Source organism: Salmo salar, unplaced genomic scaffold (assembly GCF_905237065.1).
Source record: "Salmo salar unplaced genomic scaffold, Ssal_v3.1, whole genome shotgun sequence".
In the NCBI taxonomy this organism is placed as follows: Eukaryota; Metazoa; Chordata; class Actinopteri; order Salmoniformes; family Salmonidae; genus Salmo; species Salmo salar.
Window position 1 is genome coordinate 731,863 of NW_025550064.1, and position 26,243 is coordinate 758,105.

Below are 26,243 nucleotides of genomic sequence, written 5' to 3' on the forward strand. Positions count from 1 at the left end.
TATATCCAGTGTGTGTGTGTGTGTTGAGTGTGTGTGTGTTCAGTGTGTGTTTATGTGTGTGTCCAGTGTGTGTGTCCAGTGTGTGCGTGTGTGTCCAGTGTGTTGGTGTGTGTGTGTGTGTGTCCAGTGTGTGTGTGTGTGTGTGTGTGTGTTTTTCCAGTTTGTGTCCAGTGTGTGTGTGTGTCTGTGTCCAGTGTGTGCGTGTGTCCAGTGTGTGCGTGTGTCCAGTTTGTGTGTGTGTGTGTGTGTGTGTGTGTGTCCAGTTATTATTTCAGGGACACTGAGGATTCATAATGAACCCTAAACCCTGGATAGAGGGGCTCAGTGAATGTGGAGGTGAATGTGATCAGGTGGGTCAGTGTGTCAGAGGAGGCTCTATAGAAGGACAGAGTGCCGGCTGACCAGTCCAGATACACTCCTACTCTGTGGGGGCTGGAGGAGGGGACGTCTATGGTAGTGGGATTATTATTATGCCAGGCAGAGTATCTGTTGTCAGAGAAGTCCAGACTCCAGGACTTGTCATTGTATCCAAGACAACAGTCAAGACCTCTTCCTCTCCTGCTGATTACTTTAAATGTCACTCCTATAGCAGCCCCCATTATCCCACTCCACTCTACCTCCCAGTAACAGCGCCCAGTCAGACCCTCTCTACACAGCACCTGTCCCCAGACCTCAAATCTCTCTGGGTGATCAGGATACGGCTGCTCCTCTCTCCTACATGTCACCTTTCTGTTCTCCTCAGACAGAGAGAGGTGTCTGTTTACTGTGTTTAGGTCCAGTGTGAGATCACAGACATCTGATGGATGAAACCAGACACAATATTAGAAATAATCATCATTCACATTAGAATGTTAACTCACTTTTCACCAATTCATTTAATGTAGATGTTTCTAGGTATCAAAAGGAGAAGTTAAGGTAACTTGAGACTTGTTGAATGATCATATGTTATACTGTATGGTAATATAATACACACTTATTCACATTAATTACACACACACACACACACACACACACACACACACAGTCATATCAACTCTTTGTAAATGTTGGTGACCCTGATTTGTGCTTCTGTAGAACTACAGATGATATTTAATATGACCAAGTCAGTAATGATGGTGGTCTTTGACTTAACTTGAATTAAGACTTATTCTTAGTCATATTCTTCACAGCAGTCAACACTCACATTTTCTAAGTCCAGGTTTCATTCTGTTCTCTCCACCATGTTCCACACTGTAGCGGTAAGCAGAAGAACAGACAGTCATTGAGGGATACACCTGAACACACACACACACACACACACACACACACACACACACACACACACACACACACACACACACACACACACACACACACCTTTGTCCAAGTGGTGGTAAGAATGTTTGTCTTAACTAGCCTGAAAAGTCAAACATGTCTGATATGAACATTGACATAAACCCTCTACATACTTGAGTTTCTCCAGTCTGCAGTGTGGATCCTCCAGTCCAGCAGAGAGCAGTCTGACTCCTGAGTCTCCTGGGTGATTGTAGCTCAGGTCCAGCTCTCTCAGGTGTGAGGGGTTTGACCTCAGAGCTGAGACCAGAGAAGCACAGCCTTCCTCTGTGACTAGACAGCCTGACAGCCTGCAAAGAGTCAAATCATATTAAAACCACACTGATATTCTTTGGTGGTGAAAATAGTGGCAATATATTTTTTCAACATATTTAGATATATCAGTGTCATGAAACCTGCCATATCTATTCAGAAATTAATGTATCATAATAGAAATGACAAATTATCAAAGTTTTGCCTGCAGATAGAAACATGTATAATACAAATATTTGAGTAGACTGACCAGACCAGTTTAAAAGCAGTATCAGTCAAAAGACAGACAGTGAGGTATCAGATTTAGATTGTATTGAGTATACAGTCCACACATATCTATTTTGACAGTGAAGATAACATTTTAAATGTGGCTCTAAACTCCAACATTTTGGATTTCACATCAAATGTTTCATATGAGGTGACAGTATATAATGTCACCTTTTATTTGAGGATATTTTAATACATACAGTTGAAGTCAGAAGTTTACATATACCTTAGCCAAATGCATTTAAACTCAATTTTTACAATTCCTGACATTTAATCCTAGTAAAAGTCCCCTGTCTTAGGTCAGTTAGGATCACCACTTTATTTTAAGAATGTGAAATGTCAGAATAATAGTAGAGAGAATGATTTATTTCAGCTTTTATTTCTTTCATCACATTCCCAGTGGGTCAGAAGTTTACATACACTCAATTAGTATTTGGTAGCATTGCCTTTAAATGGTTTAACTTGGGTTAAACGTTTCGGGTAGCCTTCTACAAGCTTCCCACAATAAGTTGGGTGAATTTTGTCCCATTCCTCCTGACAGAGCTGGTGTAACTGGAGTCAGGTTTGTAGGCCTCCTTGCTCGCACACGCTTTTTAATTCTGGCCACACATTTTCTATAGGATTGAGGTCAGGCTTTTGTGATGGCCACTTCAATACCTTGACTTTGTTGTCCTTAATCCATTTTGCCACAACTTTGGAAGTATGCTTGGGGTCATTGTCCATTTGGAAGACCCATTTGTGACCAAGCGTTAACTTCCTGACTGATGTCTTGAGATGTTGCTTCAATATATCCACAATTTTCCTGCCTCATGATTCCATCTATTTTGTGAAGTGCACCAGTCCCTCCTGCAGCAAAGCACCCCCACAACATGATGCTGCCACCGCCGTGCTTCACAGTTGGGATGGTATGATGGCTGTGTGGTCCCATGGTGTTTAGACTTGCGTACTATTGATTGAACGTGTTACCTTCAGGCGTTTGGAAATTGCTCCCAAGGATGAAGCAGACTTGTGGAGGTCTACAATTTTTTTTCTGAGATTTTGGCTGATTCCTTTTCATTTTCCCATGATGTCAAGCAAAGAGGCACTGAGTTTGAAGGTAGGCCTTGAAATACATCCAAATTATGTCAATTAGTCTATCAGATGCTTCTAAAGCCATGACATAATTTTCTGGAATTTTCCAAGCTGTTTAAAGGCACAGTCAACTTAGTGTATGTAAACTTCTGACCCACTGGAATTGTGATACAGTGAATTATAAGTGAAATAATCTGTCTGTAAACAATTGTTTCAAAAATGACTTGTGTCATGCACAAAGTAGATGTCCTAACCGACTTGCCAAAACTATATAGTTTGTTAACAAGAAATTTGTGGAGAGGTTCAAAAACACATTTTAATGACTCCAACCTAAGTGTATGTACACTTCCGACTTCAACTGTATGTGATTGACGATTAAAAATTAAATTCTGATGATGCCATGATTAAGAAAAATCATGAATAAATCATGAATCAGAATGAGTGAGAAAGTTACAGAGGCCACAACAAAACATGCTAACCTCTCACCATTACCAGTAACAGAGGCTACAACAAAACATGCTAACCCCTCACCATTACCAATAACAGAGGCTACAACAAAACATGCTAAACTCTCACCATTACCAATAACAGAGACTACAACAAAACATGCTAACCTCTCACCATTACCAATAACAGAGGATACAATAAAACATGCTAACCTCTCACCATTACCAATAACAGAGGCTACAACAAAACATGCTAACCTCTCACCATTACCAATAACAGAGGCTACAACAAAACATGCTAAACTCTCACCATTACCAATAACAGAGGCTACAACAAAACATGCTAACCTCTCACCATTACCTATAACAGAGGCTACAACAAAACATGCTAACCTCTCACCATTACCAATAACAGAGGCTACAACAAAACATGCTAATCTCTGACCATTACCAATAACAGAGGCTACAACAGAACATGCTAACCTCTCACCATTACCTATAACAGAGGCTACAACAAAACATGCTAACCTCTCACCATTACCAATAACAGAGGCTACAACAAAACATGCTAACCTCTCACCATTACCAATAACAGAGGCTACAACAAAACATGCTAACCTCTCACCATTATCAATAACAGATGCTACAACAGAACATGCTAACCCCTCACCATTACCAATGTATTTATTTATAAGCACCTCACATTGTGGTTACTCACTACTTGGTAGATATTCCCTCAGCGAAGTATGTCAGTTCCATGCAGGTTTCCTCACCAAGTCCAAGGCAGCACAGCTACCCATGCAGACAGTACTCCTTAGTAACCGATATCCCCATGGCAACACGAACTCGTTAAACTTCCCAAGCAATTCTCTCCCGGTGTCACACGATGCTAGGCTAACCTCTAGCTGGCTAATACCTCCACGACGAGACGGTAGCTTCAGTCGTTACTAAGTTTTAACTAAATTATAACAACTCTTTTATTAAATAAAACATGTATTTCCCTTCATGTCTTAGTAGCTATGGGTTTTGTTGTAGTTCTGTCGTCTTCTTTTATAATTTTTCTTCACCAACCGTCCTGAGGTAAAACGTCCATCCTTTCATCAACGTCTTTTTCCCTCCAGTTAACCAGGTCAACTCCCATTGGCCACAACTTAACAAGCGACCTTATTGGTCAAAACGTAAACTTCAAAGTAAAACAAACTATTCACTTATACATTAAATAAATATTTCTTCAAAAAGCATAATGCATTAACAACATTACAGTTTAGGAGCAATTCAATCATCTTTTAAATATAATACCAATTAATTATAACAAATAAACTCAATACTTGGTTCAAACAAGGGTATTACACAAACATACAGTCAATAATACAGTAGAAAAATAAGTCTATATACAATGTGAGCAAATTAAGTGAAATAAGGGAGGTAAAGGCAAAAAAAGGCCATGGTGGCAAAGTAAATACAATATAGCAAGTAAAACACTGGAATGGTAGATATGCAGTGGAAGAAAGTGCAAAGTAGAAATAATGGGGTGCAAAGGAGCTAAATATATAAATACAGTAGGGGAAGAAGTAGTTGGGCTAAATTATAGATGGGCTATGTACAGGTGCAGTAATCTGTGAGCTGCTCTGACAGCTGGTGCTTAAAGCTAGTGAGGGAGATAAGTGTTTCCAGTTTTAGAGATATTTGTAGTTCATTCCAGTCATTGGCAGCAGAGAACTGGAAGAAGAGGCGGCTGAAGGAGGAATTGGCTTTGGAGGTGACCAGGGAGATATACCTGCTGGAGCGCGTGCTACAGGTGGGTGCTGCTATGGTGACCAGTGAGCGGAGATAAGGGGGGACTTTACCTAGCAGGGTCTTGTAGATGACCTGGAGCCAGTGGGTTTGGCGACGAGTATGAAGCGAGGGCTAGACAACGAGAGGGTACAGGTCGCAGTGGTGGGTAGTACAGTGGGGGAAAAAAGTATTTGATCCCCTGCTGATTTTGTACGTATGCCCACTTACAAAGAAATTATCCGTCTATAATTTTAATGGTAGGTTTATTTGAACAGTGAGAGACAGAATAACAGCAAAAAAATCCAGAAAAACACATGTCAAAAATGTTATACAATTATTTGCATTTTAATGAGGGAAATAAGTATTTGACCACTCTGCAAAACATGACTTAGTACTTGGTGGCAAAACCTTTGTTGGCAATCACAGAGGTCAGACGTTTCTTGTAGTTGGCCACCAGGTTTGCACACATCTCAGGAGGGATTTTGTCCCACTCCTCTTTGCAGATTTTCTCCAAGTCATTAAGGTTGAGAGGCTGACGTTTGGTAACTTGAACCTTCATCTCCCTCCACAGATTTTCTATGGGATTAAGGTCTGGAGACTGGCTAGGCCACTCCAGGACCTTAATGTGCTTCTTCTTGAGCCATTCCTTTGTTGCCATGGCCGTTTGTTTTGGGTCATTGTCATGCTGGAATACCCATCCACAACCCATTTTCAATGCCCTGGCTGAGGGAAGGAGGTTCTCACCCAAGATTTGACGTACAAGGCCCCGTCCTTCGTCCCATTGATGCAGTGAAGTTGTCCTGTCCCCTTAGCAGAAAAACACCCCCCAAAGCATAATGTTTCCACCTCCATGTTTGACGGTGGAGATGGTGTTCTTGGGGTCATAGGCAGCATTCCTCCTCCTCTAAAACACGGCGAGTTGAGTTGATGTCAAAGAGCTCCATTTTGGTCTCATCTGACCACAACACTTTCACCAGTTGTCCTCTGAGTCATTCAGATGTTCATTGGCAAACTTCAGACGGGCATGTAAATGTATTCTTGAACAGGGGGACCTTGCGGGCGCTGCAGGATTTCAGTCCTTCACGGTGTAGTGTGTTACCAATTGTTTTCTTAGTGACTATGGTCCCAGATGCCTTGAGATCATTGACAAGATCTTCCCGTGTAGTTCTGGGCTGATTCCTCACCGTTCTCGTGATCATTGCAACTCCACGAGGTGAGATCTTGCATGGAGCCCCAGGCCGAGAGATATTGACAGTTCTTTTGTGTTTCTTCCATTTGCGAATAATCGCACCAAATGTTGTCACCTCCTCACCAAGCTGCTTGGCGATGGTCGTGTAGCCCATTCCAGCCTTGTGTAGGTCTACAATCTTGTCCCTGACATCCTTGGAGAGCTCTTTGGTCTTGGCCATGGTGGAGAGTTTGGAATCTGATTGATTGATTGCTTCTGTGGACAGGTGTCTTTTTTACAGGTAACAAGTTGCGGTTAGGAGCACTCCCTTTAAGAGTGTGCTCCTAATCTCAGCTCGTTACCTGTATAAAAGACACCTGGGAGCCAGAAATCTTTCTGATTGAGAGGGGGTCAAATACCTATTTCCCTCATTAAAATGCAAATCAATTTATAACATTTCTGACATGAGTTTTTCTGGATGTTTTTGTTGTTATTCTGTCTCTCACTGTTCAAATAAACCATTAAAATTATAGACTGATCCTTTCTTTGTCAGTGGGCAAACGTACAAAATCAGCAGGGGATCAAATACTTTTTTCCCCCACTGTATATGGGGCTTTGGTGACAAAACGGATGGCACTGTGATAGACTGCATCCAATTTATTGAGTAGGGTATTGGAGGCTATTTTGTAAATGACATCGCCGAAGTCGAGGATCGGTAGGATGGTCAGTTTTACGAGGGTATGTTTGGCAGCATGAGTGAAGGATGCTTTGTTGCGAAATAGGAAGCCAATTCTAGATTTAACTTTGGATTGGAGAAGTTTGATGTGAGTCTGGAAGGAGAGTTTACAGTCTAACCAGACACCTAGGTATTTGTAGTTGTCCACATATTCTTAGTCAGAACCGTCCAGAGTAGTGATGCTGGACAGGCGGGCAGGTGCAGGCAGCGATCGGTTGAAGAGCATGCATTTAGTTTTACTTGTATTTAAGAGCAGTTGGAGGCCACGGAAGGAGAGCTGTATGGCATTGAAGCTCGTCTGGTTAGTTAGTTAATACAGTGTCCAAAGAAGGGCCAGAAGTATACAGAATAACACCAATAACAAAGGGGGTCTGATCTTTGTGCCTCTGTAAATTTCTCATTCATCATCATTAACGATTCATTCATGATTATTCATAATCATGGTAGCATCCACATTAATGTAGAAGTGTTCAGAAACATCTTCTATTCTTACTGACAATACAAGCGAAGTGACTCCAAAATGACAGGACGTTATTCACCATTCAGTTTCTATTAGGAAAAACATCATCCAAAACACAACCAAAACAAACTGCAAATGCATTCAACAAGTTTGTAGAGTCACAAGCTTGATGTAATCACTGCAGGCATGGAACATGGGACTAAATACTAAACTTATGACAACTTTAAAACAATATAAGCAAATTTGTCCGAATATGTACAACTTTTTCAAATGGGAGAACTAAATACATAAAGTGCTGTCCTTTCTTAACAGTAACACAGCTATGTATGAAAATACCCTCAAATAAAAGGTGACATTCTGTACTGTCACCTGATATGAAAAATTCTATCTCAAATCCAAAATGCTGGAGCATAGCACCACATTTAAAACTATAAGCTTCACTGTCCAAACACATATGGTGTGGACTATGTGTTTCTGGTAAACACATGTGGATCTGGTGAACAGTTATCACTTTTTGACTACCTACAGGAATACTGACCTCAGAGTCTCCAGTTTACAGTGGAGATTCCCCAGTCCAACAGAGAGCAGCTTCACTCCTGAATCCTTCAGGTCATTGTTACTCAGGTCTAGCTCTCTCAGGTGTGAGGGGTTTGACTCCAGAGCTGAGACCAGAGAAGCACAGCCTTCCTCTGTGACTCCACAGCCTGACAGCCTGACAAAGAGATCATCATGACTTCACAAACATACTGTTAATTGAATGAGTAGTGTAGAAGGACAATGGACGATGCATTTGGTTTATTCTCTCAAACAACATATAGATTTGTATGGTCATAATGTTATACTAATGTGAAAATCAATGCATTTATTCAATATGTTATTCAATATAATATTATATACATATTACACTACATATTTTTCTCTAAACTGGATATTGCTTCCTGATGATTAGTTCTTGTATGTCATTTTATGTACTCACAGAGCAGCTCTGGAGGCTTTGACCACTGGCAGCAGCCTCAGAAGACCTTCCTCTGATCTGGAGTATTTCTTCAGGTCAAACACATCCAGCTCCTTTTCTGAAGTCAGCAACACAAAGACCAGAGCTGACCACTGTGCAGGTGACAGGTTGGGTTTTGAGAGACTTCCTGAGCTCAGGTAGCTTTGGATTTCCTCCACTAGAGAATGGTCATTCATTTCATTCAGACAGTGGAACAGATTGATGCTCCTCTCTGGAGAGGGATTCTCCCTGATCTTCTCCTTGATGTACTTGACTGTCTCTTCATGGCTCTGTGAGCTGCTTCTTGTCTTTGTCAGTAGACCTCGTAAGTGCTTCTGATTGGACTCCAGTGAGAGGCCCAGAAGGAAGCGGAGGAAAAGGTCCAGGTTTCCCGTCTCACTTTGTAAGGCTTTATCCACAGCACTCTTGTAGAAAGTAACTTCAGGGTTGTCTTTTGTTTTCAGTTTGTTCATTAGATTCTCATTGTTGTTGATGAATGAGAGGAACACATATACAGCAGCCAGAAACTCCTGAATGCTCAGATGAACAAAGCAGTACACCTTGTCCTGGTACAGCCCACATTCCTCTTTAAAGATCTGTGTGCACAATCCTGAGTACACTGAGGCTTCACTGACATCAATGCCAGCCTCCTTCAGGTCTTCTTCATAGAAAATCAGATTGCCATTCACAAGCTGTTGAAAAGCCAGTTTTCCCAGTGACAGAATGCTCTCTTTATTCCAGTGTGGACCTGTCTCTTCTATCCCAAGATACTTTTCATTCTTCTGTTTGGTATGAAACACCACAAGGTGTGTGTACATCTCAGTCAGAGTCTTGGGCATCTCTTCTCTCTTATGTTTCAGCATGTGTTCGAGGACTGTTGCAGAAATCCAACAGAAGACTGGAATGTGGCACATGATGTGGAGGCTCCTTGATCTCTTTATGTGTGAGATGATTCTGCTGGCCAGGTCCTCATCACTGAATCTCTTCCTGAAGTACTCCTCCTTCTGTGGGTCTTTGAACCCTCGTACCTCTGTCACCTGGTCAACACACCCTGAAGGGATCTTATTGGCTGCTGCAGGTCGGGTAGTTATCCAGAGGAGAGCAGAGGGAAGCAGATTTCCCTTGATGAGATTTGTCAGCAGAACATCCACTGAGGTTGACTCTGTGACGTCCCAACAGATCTTGTTCTTCTGGAAGTCTAGGGGCAGTCGGCACTCATCCAGACCATCAAAGATGAACAGAACTTTGTACTTGTCGAAGTTGGAGATTGTTGATTGTTTGGTTTCCATTGAGAAGTTATTGAGAAGTTCAATGAAAGTATTTTCCCCTTTCATCAAATTCAGCTCCCGGAAAGGGAATGAAAATACAAATTGGACATCCTGATTTGCTTTTCCTTCAGCCCAGTCCAGAATGAACTTCTGCACAGAGACTGTTTTTCCAATGCCAGCGACTCCCTTTGTCAGCACAGTTCTGATGAGTTTGTCTTGTCCAGTTAAGGGTTTGAAGATGTCGTTACATTTGATTGCAGTCTCTGGTCTTGCTTGTTTCCTGGTTGTTGTCTCAATCTGTCTCAGCTCATGTTCATTATTGACCTCTCCTGTTCCACCCTCTGTGATGTAGAGCTCTGTGTAGATCTTATTGAGAAGTGTTGGGTTTCCTTGTTTAGCGATCCCCTCAAATACACATTGAAACTTCTTCTTTAGATTAGATTTGAGTTCACGTTGGCAAATCACAGCAAGCTCATCTGAATCTAGAAATAACACAGAGGATATTAATATTACGTCTGTTTTAATAACTACAGTATTGTAGGACTGTTATAACATTTTAAATTATAATCATTTATTCTCTTAACTGACTGTATAAATGTGTAAATGTTTTCATAATGCATTCCAGACTGGTGTGACTGATTATATTATTATTGGTATTATTGATGGTATTATTAATGTTGTCTCTCTCTGTCTCTCTAAATGAATCACCACAACACATCCCTGCTGCTACTTGATGAGGTCACAAGGTGTTGTGTTAAGGCTGCTACAATATCATTGAGTTACACAGCTACTTTAGCTGTACTTTAGCTACAGCTTTTAAATGTTATAAAACAGCATTCAACATGAGGCAGACAGATCTTACATTTCTCCAGTGTGTCAGCAAGCTCCTTCTGGTTCATTTTCCTCAGGACGTGCAGTGTGATCTTCAGAGCCCCCTCTCTGGCACTGCTCTCCTGCTTCTCATCTTCAGCGTCCACCACTTCCTTATCCTGCTTCTGACTCTCAAAGCCTTCTGGGAGTTCTGGACTAAGAATCCTCTTGAACATCTTCAGCTCGTTCTTCACAAATGTCATCATTTTCTCTTCAAGCATCTGAAATAAATCATGTAAATAAGTTAAGCAAGAGAAGAAATGCTTTCTCATTAACACATTAATGAATAATTGACAGATCAACTTTACTTGAGGTAAACAAAATCAAATGTTCATAACAGGATCACATACACTGAATATAGAGTCCAGGTCTGTTTGATGACTCTGGGAAGACTGACCACTGAGAATCTCTGACTCTGATCTCTCCTGTTGGTTTCTGTGGACAAAACATGAGATTACAGTACACACACACACACACACACACTGTTTTAGGACTATGAAAATGGACTAAAGTAGGAGAAATGACTAGAGACAGTGTTGTTTAACACACTGACCATGACCCATGAGTTCTTCTTACCTTTGTTCAGTAGAAAAGTCTCCCTCTCTAAAGGATATAGGAGGCGCCATAGACTGCTCACTCTTCATGGACACACAGCTGGGTACAGGGGAGGCTGGTCTCTCCTGCTTGATTGGTCTTCAACACAACAGAGACAAACATTACATCTCTCATCTACTCTGATCTCAGATGGGAAACATAAGAAGAGTTTTATTCCAAAACGCTACATTTCACTTTACAGAAACGTTTGTAATTTGCCTTTATTGTTTAAAGAAATTATGAAAGAGATTGTTGTGTTTTTCACTATCTAATCATGGCATGGGGTTGTTCAATGACAGACATGTATTTGTTTAAAATCTATCACTTGATGGTTTCATTTCAGAGAGACAAATAATGTTTTTTGCTAAATGCTATATATCTGCCTCACTCTCAGAGAAATCAGTAGTACTGCTAGGTTTAATACAGTAATAATATATATCTGCCTCTCAGAGAAATCAGTAGTACTGCTAAGTTTAACACAGTAATAATATATATCTGCCTCACTCTCAGAGAAATCAGTAGTACTGCTGGGTTTAAAACAGTAATAATATATATCTGCCTCTCAGAGAAATCAGTAGTACTGCTAGGTTTAACACAGTAATAATATATATCTGCCTCACTCTCAGAGAAATCAGTAGTACTGCTAGGTTTAACACAGTAATAGTATATATCTGCCTCACTCTCAGTGAAATCAGTAGTACTGCTAGATTATACACAGTCAAATATAACATAGTACTACATTTTTAATAAAGATATGTACAAATGATACATTTGTGACATCAATATATATATATTTAAAAAAATATTCAAGAAATGTATATGTGATCTGTTTGTAAAACATTTACATTTGACACTTTTGTCATTTAGCAGATGTTCTGGCAGGTTTATGGTTCCCCCCTAGTCTCTCAGGAGTTAACACACTCAGGTCAGGGAGAGATGGAGAGGCAGGTTTATGGTTCCCCCCTAGACTCTCAGGAGTTAAAACACTCAGGTCAGGGAGAGTTGGAGAGGCAGGTTTATGGTTCCCCCCCTAGACTCTCAGGAGTTAACACACTCAGGTCAGGGAGAGTTGGAGAGGCAGGTTTATGGTTCCCCCCTAGACTCTCAGGAGTTAACACACTCAGGTCAGGGAGAGTTGGAGAGGCAGGTTTATGGTTCCCCTAGACTCTCAGGAGTTAACACACTCAGGTCAGGTAGAGTTGGAGAGGCAGGTTTATGGTTCACCCCTAGACTCTCAGGAGTTAACACACTCAGGTCAGGGAGAGTTTTAGAGGCAGGTTTAGGGTGTGTTTGTATGTGTCTTTTGTGGGAGATTGTTTGTGTGCACTGCGTTTGTTTGAGCCTGCCACACTGTTGCCGTTGTGAGTATTGTTTATTGTTTTTGTTTTTTCCTGTGGATGCCTTTCGTTTTTTTCCAATTAAAAGAATGAGTATCCACATACCCGCTGCATGTTGGTCCTCCTTTCCTCAACACAACGAAATCCGTGACAGAATCTCCCACCAAACCAGGACCAAGCAGCAGAGGATCGAGGAGGAAGGATGGACGCGGGCAGAGATAAGAAGGAGCGTTTCCAGGGCTATGGAAGAGTTTAGTAAACTCGAGAGGCAGCCCCAATAATTTTTTGGGGGGGTCACAAGGGCAGTTTTGCGGGGCAAGAATGGAGCCCCAGGCAAGCTCCCCGCACTAGCATGGAGGTGCGTGTCTCCAGGCTGGCACGTCCAGTACCAGCCCCACGCACAAGGCATCTAGTGCGTAAACCCAGCCTCGCCAGTCTAAAGTTGCCAGAGCTGCCCTTCAGTCAAGAGTCGCCAGAGCTGCCCGTCAGTCAAGAGTCGCCAGAGCTGCCCGTCAGTCAGGAGTCGCCAGAGCTGCCCGTCAGTCCGGAGTCGCCAGAGCTGCCCGTCAGTCCGGAGTCGCCAGAGCTGCCCGTCAGTCCGGAGTCGCCAGAGCTGCCCGTCAGTCCGGAGTCGCCAGAGCTGCCCGTCAGTCCGGAGTCGCCAGAGCTGCCCGTCAGTCCGGAGTCGCCAGAGCGGCCAGACTGCCCGGATCTGGCCGAGCGGCCAGACTGCCCGGATCTGCCCGAGTGCCCCGACTGCCCTCCGGGTCTGCCAGAGTGGCCCGACTGCCCTCCGGGTCTGCCAGAGTGGCCCGACTGCCCTCCGGGTCTGCCAGAGTGGCCCGACTGCCCTCCGGCCCAGCCCGAGTGGCCCGACTGCCTGGAACGGCCAGAACCGGAGCCACCTCCGGATATAGGTGGGTTGGGGAGGGGGGGTGTAGCACAGTGCCGTCGGTGACGGCAGCCACCCTCCCTTCCCTCCCTTTAGTTTAGGGGGATTTTTTTTGTTGTTGTTTGGGTTTTTGTTCTTCTTGAGGTGCTTCCGGGGTTAGCACCTTTAGGGGGTGGTACTGTCACGTCCTGGCCAGTAGAAGGGTTCATTGTTATTGTAGGTTGGTCAGGACCTCAACACGACGAAATCCGTGACACTCGGGAGTTAACACACTCAGGTCAGGGAGAGTTGGAGAGGCAGGTTTATGGTTCCCCCCTAGACTCTCAGGAGTTAACACACTCAGGTCAGGGAGAGTTGGAGAGGCAGGTTTATGGTTCCCCCCTAGACTCTCAGGAGTTAACACACTCAGGTCAGGGAGAGTTGGAGAGGCAGGTTTATGGTTCCCCCTAGACTCTCAGGAGTTAACACACTCAGGTCAGGGAGAGTTGGAGAGGCAGGTTTATGGTTCCCCCTAGACTCTCAGGAGTTAACACACTCAGGTCAGGGAGAGTTGGAGAGGCAGGTTTATGGTTCCCCCCTAGACTCTCAGGAGTTAACACACTCAGGTCAGGGAGAGTTGGAGAGGCAGGTTTATGGTTCCCCTAGACTCTCAGGAGTTAACACACTCAGGTCAGGGAGAGTTGTAGAGGCAGGTTTATGGTTCCCCCTAGACTCTCAGGAGTTAACCTCTCTGGGCTAGGCGGGACGAATTCGTCCCACCTACGCAACAGCCAGTCTAATCCAGTGGCGCGATTTTCAAATACCTTAGAAATGCTATTACTTCAATTTCTCAAACATATGACTATTTTACAGCTATTTAAAGACAAGACTCTCGTTAATCTAACCACACTGTCCGATTTCAAAAAGGCTTTACAACGAAAGCAAAACATTAGATTATGTTGGCAGAGTACCCAGCCAGAAATAATCAGACACCCATTTTTCAAGCTAGCATATAATGTCACAAAAACCCAAACCACAGCTAAATGCAGCACTAACCTTTGATGATCTTCATCAGATGACAACCCTAGGACATTATGTTATACAATACATGCATGTTTTGTTCAATCAAGTTCATATTTATATCAAAAACCAGCTTTTTACATTGGCATGTGACGTTCAGAACTAGCATACCCCCCGCAAACTTCCGGGGAATTAATAACAATTTACTAAATTACTCACGATAAACGTTCACAAAAAGCATAACAATTATTTTAAGAATTATAGATACAGAACTCCTCTATGCACTCGATATGTCCGATTTTAAAATAGCTTTTGGGTGAAAGCACATTTTGCAATATTCTAAGTACATAGCCCAGCCATCACGGGCTAGCTATTTAGACACCCACCAAGTTTAGCCTTCACCAAAATCAGATTTACTATTACAAAAGTTTGATTACCTTTTGTTGTCTTCGTCAGAATGCACTCCCAGGAATGCTACTTCAATAACAAATGTTGGTTTGGTCCCAAATAATCCATCGTTATATCCGAATAGTGGCGTTTTGTTCGTGCGTTCCAGAAACTATCCGAAATGGTAAATCAGGGTTACGAGCATGGCGCAATTCGTGACAAAAAAAATCTAAATATTCCATTACCGTACTTCGAAGCATGTCAACCGCTGTTTAAAATCCATTTTTAGGCAATTTTTCTCGTAAAAAAGCGATAATATTCCGACCGGGAATATCCTTTTAGGTAAACAGACAAAGGAAAAGAAAGCTTTCGGTCGACGCGGGCACGAGCCTGAGTCTCACAGTACTGTAACCAGCCACTACCCAAACGCGCTACTTTGTTTCAGCCAGAGCCTGCAAAGCCACGATTCAGCTTTTTGCCGCCTTCTGAGAGACCATGTGAGCCGTAGGAAGTGTTACGTTATAGCAGAGATCCTTTGTAATTGATAGAGATGGCAAAGAAGTTCAAGAAATTGTCAGACAGGGTACTTCCTGTACAGAATCTTCTCAGGTTTTGACCTGCCATTTGAGTTCTGTTATACTCACAGACACCATTCAAACAGTTTTAGAAACTTTAGGGTGTTTTCTATCCAAAACCAATAATGATATGCATATTCTAGTTACTGGGCAGGAGTAGTAACCAGATTAAATCGGGTACGTTTTTTATCCAGCCGTGTCAATACTGCCCCCTAGCCCTAACAGGTTAACACACTCAGGTCAGGGAGAGTTGGAGAGGCAGGTTTATGGTTCCCCCCTAGACTCTCAGGAGTTAACACACTCAAGTCAGGGAGAGTAGGAGAGGCAGGTTTATGGTTCCCTCTAGACTCTCAGGAGTTAACACACTCAGGTCAGGGAGAGTTGGAGAGGCAGGTTTATGGTTCCCCCCTAGACTCTCAGGAGTTAAGACACTCAGGTCAGGGAGCGATGGAGAGGCAGGTTTATGGTTCCCCCTAGACTCTCAGGAGTTAAAACACTCAGGTCAGGGAGAGTTGGAGAGGCAGGTTTATGGTTCCCCCCTAGACTCTCAGGAGTTAAGACACTCAGGTCAGGGAGAGATGGAGAGGCAGGTTTATGGTTCCCCCTAGACTCTCAGGAGTTAAAACACTCAGGTCAGGGAGAGTTGGAGAGGCAGGTTTATGGTTCCCCCCTAGACTCTCAGGAGTTAACACATTCAGGTCAGGGAGAGATGGAGAGGCAGGTTTATGGTTCCCCCCTAGACTCTCAGGAGTTAACACACTCAGGTCAGGGAGAGTTGGAGAGGCAGGTTTATGGTTCCCCCCCTAGACTCTCAGGAGTTAACACATTCAGGTCAGGGAGAGATGGAGAGGCAGGTTTATGGTTCCCCCCTAGACTCTCAGGAGTTAACACATTCAGGTCAGGGAGAGATGGAGAGGCAGGTTTATGGTTCCCCCCCTAGACTCTCAGGAGTTAACACACTCAGGTCAGGGAGAGTTGGAGAGGCAGGTTTATGGTTCCCCCCCTAGACTCTCAGGAGTTAAAACACTCAGGTCAGGGAGAGATGGAGAGGCAGGTTTATGGTTCCCCCCTAGACTCTCAGGAGTTAACACACTCAGGTCAGGGAGAGTTGGAGAGGCAGGTTTATGGTTCCCCTAGACTCTCAGGAGTTAAAACACTCAGGTCAGGGAGAGTTGGAGAGGCAGGTTTATGGTTCCCCCTTGACGATCAGGCTCTGGTTGTGGGGGATGTTCAGCTTGGGGTTGTGAGGTGCTGATAACAGTCACCCGTATGGAATTCGTAAAAGAGCTGTTTCCCAAAACCATTAATAACGTTGCACTTGGAAAATGCTCGTAATCTAACACCTGCCTCAGACCACTCGTAGAACAGCTGAGTGAGTCGTTAGATGCTTTTTTACCCTCCCGCGTGACTTTATACACAGAAGATCTCAACTAAACATAGAATCACATGGTTTATCAGTCTCTCTGACCACCGATAAATTCACAACAAAGTTGTCAATGTCTTTGCAATTTATACAAACAAGCGACATATAAAATGATGCTTAAAATGAAAACCTGAGATGACTGCATTAAACAGCAGCTATAAGCCTCTTTCAAACATATTGACATACATTTCATGTTCAATCAGTTGAGTTCTGTTTTGCTACATGTAGGCTACCGTCTAATTTGGCTCAACCAACGTGAATAGAGGTGCAACCAAAAACATTCAATTGTTGAAAAGAAAAAGTTTAGAAAGATTTAATGTTTCAGCTTTCAATGGCCTTCCTCAGAATAATCACACAAAGGGAATGGACAAGTTCATGTAGGGCATGGGGAAGACAATTAGGGAGAAACTCTCTTCAGCTGGTGGCGCTAATGAGAGAGGGTGTGGTAGCCTATACACCTCTGGCCTGCTCGCCTCCCTACCTCTGAGGAAGCACAGTTCCGGCTCAGCCCAGTCAAAACTGTTCGCTTCTCTGGCACCCCAATGGTGGAACAAGCTCCCTCACGACGCCAGGACAGCGGAGTCAATCACCACCTTCCGGAGACACCTGAAACCCCACCTCTTTAAGGAATACCTAGGATAGGATAAAGTAATCCTCCTAACCCCACCCCCCCACCCCTCTTAAAAGATTTAGATGCACTATTGTAAAGTGGTTGTTCCACTGGATATCATAAGGTGAATGCACCAATTTGTAAGTCGCTCTGGATAAGAGCCTCTGCTAAATGACTTAAATGTAATGTAAATGGTCCTCAGGGTGAGGGCTACTGTGGGCAATGTCTCCTCCTAGTGGTCAAATACAGTAATGGAACCTGTACAACTATTTGGGAGACAGGGCAAGCATAACTCAACTGCAGTATCTATAATTATTGTAAAACATTGCCATGTAACACATGTCCAATATATTAGGTATTGGAAAATAAACAAGTTCGGAGGGGTGGATATTTCAAGTGCCGTAGATATAACTGATTTAAAACCATTACTATATAATAAACAGGTCTAACACAACTGGTTTGGACAATAGTGAGCTAGTAACCTTTTCCGTCAACGAACAAGAAGTACATTTGGCTCCAATAGCCAAAGTATGACCTTTAACAAAAACATACTATAGTCCTTCTGTAGGTTAAGACCTCTGGGACGAAACATACTATAGTCCTTCTATAGGTTAAGACCTCTGGGGACTGAAGTATCCATAACATACTATAGTCCTTCTATAGGTTAAGACCTCTGGGGACTGAAGTATCTATAACATACTATAGTCCTTCTATAGGTTAAGACCTCTGGGACTAAACATACTATAGTCCTTCTATAGGTTAAGACCTCTGGGGACTGAAGAATCTATAACATACTATAGTCCTTCTATAGGTTAAGACCTCTGGGGACTGAAGTATCCATAACATATTATAGTCCTTCTATAGGTTTAGACCTCTGGGACGAAACATACTATAGTCCTTCTATAGGTTAAGACCTCTGGGGACTGAAGTATCTATAACATACTATAGTCCTTCTGTAGGTTAAGACCTCTGGGGACTAAACATACTATAGTCCTTCTATAGGTTAAGACCTCTGGGACTAAACATACTATAGTCCTTCTATAGGTTAAGGCCTCTGGGGACTAAACATACTATAGTCCTTCTATAGGTTAAGACCTCTGGGGACTAAACATACTATAGTCCTTCTATAGGTTAAGACCTCTGGGGACTGAAGTATCTATAACATACTATAGTCCTTCTATAGGTTAAGACCTCTGTGGACTGAAGTATCTATAACATACTATAGTCCTTCTGTAGGTTAAGACCTCTGGGACTAAACATACTATAGTCCTTCTATAGGTTAAGACCTCTGTGGACTGAAGTATCTATAACATACTATAGTCCTTCTGTAGGTTAAGACCTCTGGGACGAAACATACTATAGTCCTTCTATAGGTTAAGACCTCTGGGACTAAACATACTATAGTCCTTCTATAGGTTAAGACCTCTGGGACGAAACATACTATAGTCCTTCTATAGGTTAAGACCTCTGGGACTAAACATACTATAGTCCTTCTATAGGTTAAGACCTCTGGGGACTGAAGTATCTATAACATACTATAGTCCTTCTGTAGGTTAAGACCTCTGGGACTAAACATACTATAGTCCTTCTGTAGGTTAAGACCTCTGGGGACTAAACATACTATAGTCCTTCAATAGGTTAAGACCTCTGGGACTAAACATACGATAGTCCTTCTATAGGTTAAGACCTCTGGGGACTGAAGTATCTATAACATACTATAGTCCTTCTATAGGTTAAGACCTCTGGGACTAAACATACTATAGTCCTTCTATAGGTTAAGACCTCTGGGGACTGAAGTATCTATAACATACTATAGTCCTTCTATAGGTTAAGACCTCTGTGGACTGAAGTATCTATAACATACTATAGTCCTTCTGTAGGTTAAGACCTCTGGGACTAAACATACTATAGTCCTTCTATAGGTTAAGACCTCTGGGACGAAACATACTATAGTCCTTCTATAGGTTAAGACCTCTGGGACTAAACATACTATAGTCCTTCTATAGGTTAAGACCTCTGGGACTAAACATACTATAGTCCTTCTATAGGTTAAGACCTCTGGGGACTGAAGTATCTATAACATACTATAGTCCTTCTATAGGTTAAGACCTCTGGGACTAAACATACTATAGTCCTTCTAAAGGTTAAGACCTCTGGGACTAAACATACTATAGTCCTTCTATAGGTTAAGACCTCTGGGACTAAACATACTATAGTCCTCTAGGTGAAGACCTCTGAGGACTAAACATACTATAGTCCTTCTGTAGGTTAAGACCTCTGGGGACTGAAGTATCCATAACATACTATAGTCCTTCTATAGGTTAAGACCTCTGGGACTAAACATACTATAGTCCTTCTATAGGTTAAGACCTCTGGGACTAAACATACTATAGTCCTTCAATAGGTTAAGACCTCTGGGACTAAACATACTATAGTCCTTCTATAGGTTAAGACCTCTGGGACTAAACATACTATAGTCCTTCTATAGGTTAAGACCTCTGGGACTAAACATACTATAGTCCTCTAGGTTAAGACCTCTGGGACTAAACATACTATAGTCCTTCTGTAGGTTAAGACCTCTGGGGACTAAACATACTATAGTCCTTCTATAGGTTAAGACCTCTGGGGACTGAAGTATCTATAACATACTATAGTCCTTCTATAGGTTAAGACCTCTGGGACTAAACATACTATAGTCCTTCTATAGGTTAAGACCTCTGGGACTAAACATACTATTGTCCTTCTGTAGGTTAAGACCTCTGGAGACTAAACATACTATAGTCCTTCTATAGGTTAAGACCTCTGGGACTAAACATACTATAGTCCTTCTATAGGTTAAGACCTCTAGGACTAAACATACTATAGTCCTTCTATAGGTTAAGACCTCTGGGGACTGAAGTATCTATAACATACTATAGTCCTTCTGTAGGTTAAGACCTCTGGGACTAAACATACTATAGTCCTTCTATAGGTTAAGACCTCTGTGGACTGAAGTATCTATAACATACTATAGTCCTTCTATAGGTTAAGACCTCTGGGGACTGAAGTATCCATAACATACTATAGTCCTTCTATAGGTTAAGACCTCTGGGACTAAACATACTACAGTCCTTCTGTAGGTTAAGACCTCTGGGGACTAAACATACTATAGTCCTTCTATAGGTTAAGACCTCTGGGGACTGAAGTATCTATAACATACTATAGTCCTTCTATAGGTTAAGACCTCTGGGACTAAACATACTATAGTCCTTCTGTAGGTTAAGACCTCTGGGGACTAAACATACTATAGTCCTTCTATAGGTTAAGACCTCTGGGACTAAACATACTATATTCCTTCTGTAGGTTAAGACCTCTGGGGACTGAAGTATCTACAACATACTATAGTCCTTCTATAGGTTAAGACCTCTGGGACTAAACATACTATAGTCCTTCTGTAGGTTAAGACCTCTGGGACTAAACATACTATAGTCCTTCTATAGGTTAAGACCTCTGGGACTAAACATACTATAGTCCTTCTGTAGGTTAAGACCTCTGGGACTAAACATACTATAGTCCTTCTATAGGTTAAGACCTCTGGGGACTGAAGTATCCATAACATACTATAGTTCTTCTATAGGTTAAGACCTCTGGAGACTGATGTATCCATAACATACTATAGTCCTTCTATAGGTTAAGACCTCAGGGGACTAAACATACGATAGTCCTTCTATAGGTTAAGACCTCTGGGGACTGAAGTATCTATAACATACTATAGTCCTTCTATAGGTTAAGACCTCAGGGGACTAAACATACTATAGTCCTTCTGTAGGTTTCTGTGGACAACACATGAGATTACATCTCCTCGTGCAGGGAGTACACACACACACACAAACACACACACACACACACACACACACACACACACACATACACACACACACACACACAGGGAGGGAACGTTGTGTTTGTTTAATATTGTTTTAGGACTATAGAAATGGATAAAAGGATTAGCCTATGGATTACGAAAACAACAAAAAGAAATGTGAAAATGGGAGAGGAGAAATGACTAGAGACAGTGTTGTTTAACTCACTGACCATGACCCATGAGTTCTTCTTACCTTTGTTCAGTAGAAAAGTATCCCTCTCTAAAGTGATTAGGTTCATTCATAGACTTGTCACTCTTCATGGACACACAGCTGGGTACAGGGGAGGCTGGTCTCTCCTGCTTGATTGGGCTTCAACACAACAGAGACAAACATTACATCTCTCATCTACTCTGAGCTCAGATGGGGAAACATAAGAGTTTCATTACAAAATGCTATAAATCACTTTTCAGAAATGTTGGTAAATTATCTCATTGTTTAAAGAAATGATTAAACCACTACAAGGCTTTATAAAGACTTTTAAAGTGGGTAATTTCCACATAAAATGCACATTTGCTGTTATTTTCCCGACGTGAGAAACTGGGTCGAATTAACATGGCATCTGTAAGTGAATTCATCTTTAGATATCTAGGTGAGACAACCACATATCACAGTCAGATATACAGGATACAAATATTCCATTCCTGCTAAACAATGGATAAATAGATATCTAGGTGGATATATAGATATCTAGGTGGTTATATAGATATCTAGGTGGATATATAGATGTCTAGGTGGATATATAGATGTCTAGGTGGATATAAAGATGTCTAGGTGGATATATAGAATATATAGATGTCTAGGTGGATATATAGATATCTAGGTGGATATATAGATATCTAGGTAGATATATAGATGTCTAGGTGGATATATAGATGTCTAGGTGGATATATAGATATCTAGGTGGATATATAGATATCTAGGTGGATATATAGATATCTAGGTGAATATATAGATATCTAGGTGGATATATAGATGTCTAGGTGGATATATAGATATCTAGGTGGATATATAGATATCTAGGTGAATATATAGATGCCTAGGTGGATATATAGATATCTAGGTGAATATATAGATGTCTAGGTGGATATATAGATATCTAGGTGGATATATAGATGTCTAGGTGGATATATAGATATCTAGGTGCATATATAGATATCTAGGTGGATATATAGATGTCTAGGTGGATATATAGATATCTAGGTGGATATATAGATATCTAGGTGGATATATAGATGTCTATGTGGATATACAGATATCTAGGTGGATATATAGATATCTAGGTGGATATATAGATATCTAGGTGGATATATAGCGTTTTAGAAAAAAACATATTTTCATACAGATCTAAAATCTAGAACAGTTTTATAGAATGTCCCCATTAGCAATCATTTCTGAATAAAAAGCATTTTAGAACATACATTCTTAAACAATATTGTCAGCTCACCTCTTAGTTTTGGTGTCATGTCCCCCAGAGACACTCATTTTAGAGGCGGGCCCCCCCTCCTTTCTCTCCCCAGAGAGACTCATTTTAGAGGCAGGGACCACCTCCTCTATCTCCCCAGAGAGACTCATTTTAGAGCACTGAGCCCTAAACAGAGAAACAGAGATCCAACATGTTGGTTGTGGTCAACAGTGACACCTAAACAGAGATCCAGCATGTTGGTTGTGGCTAACACAGTGACAACTAAACAGAGATCCAACATGTTGGTTGTGGTTAACACAGTGACAACTAAACAGAGATCCAACATGTTGGTTGTGGTTAACACAGTGACAACTAAACAGAGATCCAGCATGTTGGTTGTGGTTAACACAGTGACAACTAAACAGAGATCCAGCATGTTGGTTGTGGTCAACACAGTGACAACTAAACAGAGATCCAGCATGTTGGTTGTGGTTAACACAGTGACAACTAATTATTTTATTCATTATCTCTTAGAAATAAAACCGTTTACAGACACATCCAAACAGTCAGGTGATTTAATGCAATTACTTTTTCTAGCCCAATGACTACTCAAAACCCTCCCACAATGCCTGAAAACTAACTAATAGCCCCTGATAGGCCTACATCTTATTTTGGGGTGGCAGGTAGTCTAGTGGTTAGAGCGTTGGGGTGGCAGGTAGCCTAGTGGTTAGAACGTTGTGGCGGCAGGTAGTCTAGTGGTTAGAGCATTGGGGCGGCAGGTAGCCTAGTGTTTAGAGCGTTGGGGCGGCAGGTAGCCTAGTGGTTAGAGCATTGGGGTGGCAGGTAGCCCAGTGGTTAGAGCGTTGGGGCGGCAGGTAGCCTAGTGGTTAGAGCGTTGGGGCGGCAGGTAGCCCAGTGGTTAGAGCGTTGGGGCGGCAGGTAGCCCAGTGGTTAGAGCGTTGGGGCGGCAGGTAGCCTAGTGGATAGAGTGTTGGGGCGGCAGGTAGCCTAGTGGTTAGAGCGTTGGGGCGGCAGGTAGCCTAGTGGTTAGAGTGTTGGGGCGGCAGGTAGCCTAGTGGTTAGAGCGTTGGGGTGGCAGGTAGCCTAGTGGTTAGAGTGTTGGGGCGGCAGGTAGCCTAGTGGTTAGAGTGTTGGGGTGGCATGTAGCCTAGTGGTTAGAGCGTTGGGGTGGCAGGTAGCCTAGTGGTTAGAGTGTTGGGGCGGCAGGTAGCCTAGTGGTTAGAGTGTTGGGGTGGCAGGTAGCCTAGTGGTTAGAGCATTGGGGCGGCAGGTAGCCTAGTGGTTAGAGCGTTGGAGCGGCAGGTAGCCTAGTGGTTAGAGTGTTGGAGCGGCAGGTAGCCTAGTGGTTAGAGTGTTGGGGCGGCAGGTAGCCTAGTGGTTAGAGCGTTGGGGCGGCAGGTAGCCTAGTGGTTAGAGCGTTGGGGCGGCAGGTAGCCTAGTGGTTAGAGCGTTGGAGCGGCAGGTAGCCTAGTGGTTAGAGTGTTGGGGCGGCAGGTAGCCTAGTGGTTAGAGCGTTGGGGCGGCAGGTAGCCTAGTGGTTAGAGCGTTGGGGCGGCAGGTAGCCTAGTGGTTAGAGCGTTGGGGCGGCAGGTAGCCTAGTGGTTAGAGCGTTGGGGCGGCAGGTAGCCTAGTGGTTAGAGTGTTGGTGCGGCAGGTAGCCTAGTGGTTAGAGCGTTGGGGCGGCAGGTAGCCTAGTGGTTAGAGTGTTGGGGCGGCAGGTAGCCTAGTGGTTAGAGCGTTGGAGCGGCAGGTAGCCTAGTGGTTAGAGTGTTGGGGCAGTAACCGTTAGGTTGCAGGATTGAATCCCAGAGCTGACAAGGTAAAGATCTGTCGTTCTGCCCCTGAACAAGGCAGTTAACCCACTGTGTTCCCCGGTAGGCCATTATTGTAAATAAGAATTTGTTATTAACTGACTTGCCAAGTTAAATAAAGGTTTAAAAAAAATTATGTGTTAACCTTCAGTAGCTGTAGTATAATACTATGGTAATGAACTGAAGAGGTCTATCTAATATTAATACTATGGTAATGAACTGAACAGGTCTATGAATCTAATATTAATACTATGGTAATGAACTGAACAGGTCTATGAATCTAATATTAATACTATGGTAATGAACTGAACAGGTCTATGAATCTAATATTAATACTATGGTAATGAACTGAACAGGTCTATGAATCTAATATTAATACTATGGTAATGAACTGAACAGGTCTATCTAATATTAATACTATGGTTATGAACTGAACAGGTCTATGAATCTAATATTAATACTATGGTTATAAACTGAACAGGTCGATGCTTGTCAACAACAGCCAGTGTTTTATTACCTGTAGCCTAATCTGACTGTTACCTTCAATCTAATGCATTCTAACATCTGATCAGCCATTGAGATAGAACTGTTACCTTCAATCTAATGCATTCTAACATCTGATCAGCCATTGAGATAGAACTGTTACCTTCAATCTAATGCATTCTAACATCTGATCAGCCATTGAGATAGAACTGTTACCTTCAATCTAATGCATTCTAACATCTGATCAGCCATTGAGATAGAACTGTTACCTTCAATCTAATGCATTCTAACATCTGATCAGCCATTGAGATAGAACTGTTACCTTCAATCTAATGCATTCTAACATCTGATCAGCCATTGAGACAGAACTGGTACCTTCAATCTAATACATTCTAACATCTGATCAGCCATTGAGATAGAACTGTTACCTTCAATCTAATACATTCTAACATCTGATCAGCCATTGAGATAGAACTGTTACCTTCAATCTAATGCATTCTAACATCTGATCAGCCATTGAGATAGAACTGTCACCTTCAATCTAATGCATTCTAACATCTTACCATGGTCACACTTGATAACTGTCACGACTCCTACCGAGGGTGGCCCCTCTCCCTGTTCGGGTGGCGCTCGGCGGTCGTCGTCCCCGGGCTACTAGCTGCCACCGATCCCCTTTTCGTTTTTCTGTTGGTTATGTCTTTATTAGTTGCACCTGTGTTCATTTAGGTAATTAGTGGTGTTATTTAAGGCCGCCTCCCCACCTGTTCTGTGTGTGGGCTTGTTACGTTTTGTTTCACTGTGTTTGTGTAGTGGATCGTGTTTTGGACTTTGGGTTTTGTTACGCCCTGTTGTTTTTGGGCATTTTCTCTTTTGTGGTACTTATTAAATAGTATTGTACCAAACATTTTTCTGCCTACTGCGCCTGACTCCACACCCACAACGTCCAAGCGTTACAATAACTTCCTACTGAATTAACTCAACATGGACATTAATAGTTGCATAATAACACAAGGCTACAACAACAATAAACTGAAGTTATAGGCTATTTATTAAATCCATTTACCAGCTCCAGGTAGGCTACACAAGTGACACAAAATGATTTGCAACGACTCCTGTCATTTCAACATATTTATAGTATTAAATGGTAGGCTACAATAGCCTAGG

The 26,243-nt window shown here is 42.4% G+C and overlaps 1 protein-coding gene and 1 long non-coding RNA gene across 2 annotated transcripts; both read right to left on the bottom strand.

Annotated features, from left to right (window-relative positions):
- Positions 1-238: 238 nt before the first annotated feature.
- LOC123739081 (stonustoxin subunit beta-like) lies at positions 239-1,246 on the bottom strand. The gene is made up of 2 exons (XM_045713645.1): positions 1,184-1,246; positions 239-796 (listed from the first exon to the last, which is right to left on the bottom strand). The coding sequence occupies exons 1-2, from the start codon at positions 1,203-1,205 to the stop codon at positions 267-269; spliced, it is 552 nt and encodes a 183-aa protein (XP_045569601.1). The 5' UTR covers positions 1,206-1,246; the 3' UTR covers positions 239-266.
- Positions 1,247-11,264: 10,018 nt separating this feature from the next.
- On the bottom strand, positions 11,265-22,861 carry LOC123739082 (uncharacterized). The gene is made up of 3 exons (XR_006767616.1): positions 22,807-22,861; positions 21,555-21,671; positions 11,265-11,333 (listed from the first exon to the last, which is right to left on the bottom strand). It is a non-coding gene; the product is annotated as an uncharacterized lncRNA (long non-coding RNA).
- Between the last annotated feature and the right edge of the window lie 3,382 nt (positions 22,862-26,243).

What these genes read in the sequence shown, in the direction of transcription:
- LOC123739081 (XM_045713645.1), bottom strand. Translation starts at nt 1,205, where the DNA reads ATGAAACCTGGACTTAGAAAAT. An exon ending in GAAACCTGGACTTAGAAAAT is followed by an intron (nt 797 to 1,183) that starts GTGAGTGTTGAC and finishes TTCATCCATCAG; the next exon opens with ATGTCTGTGATCTCACACTG.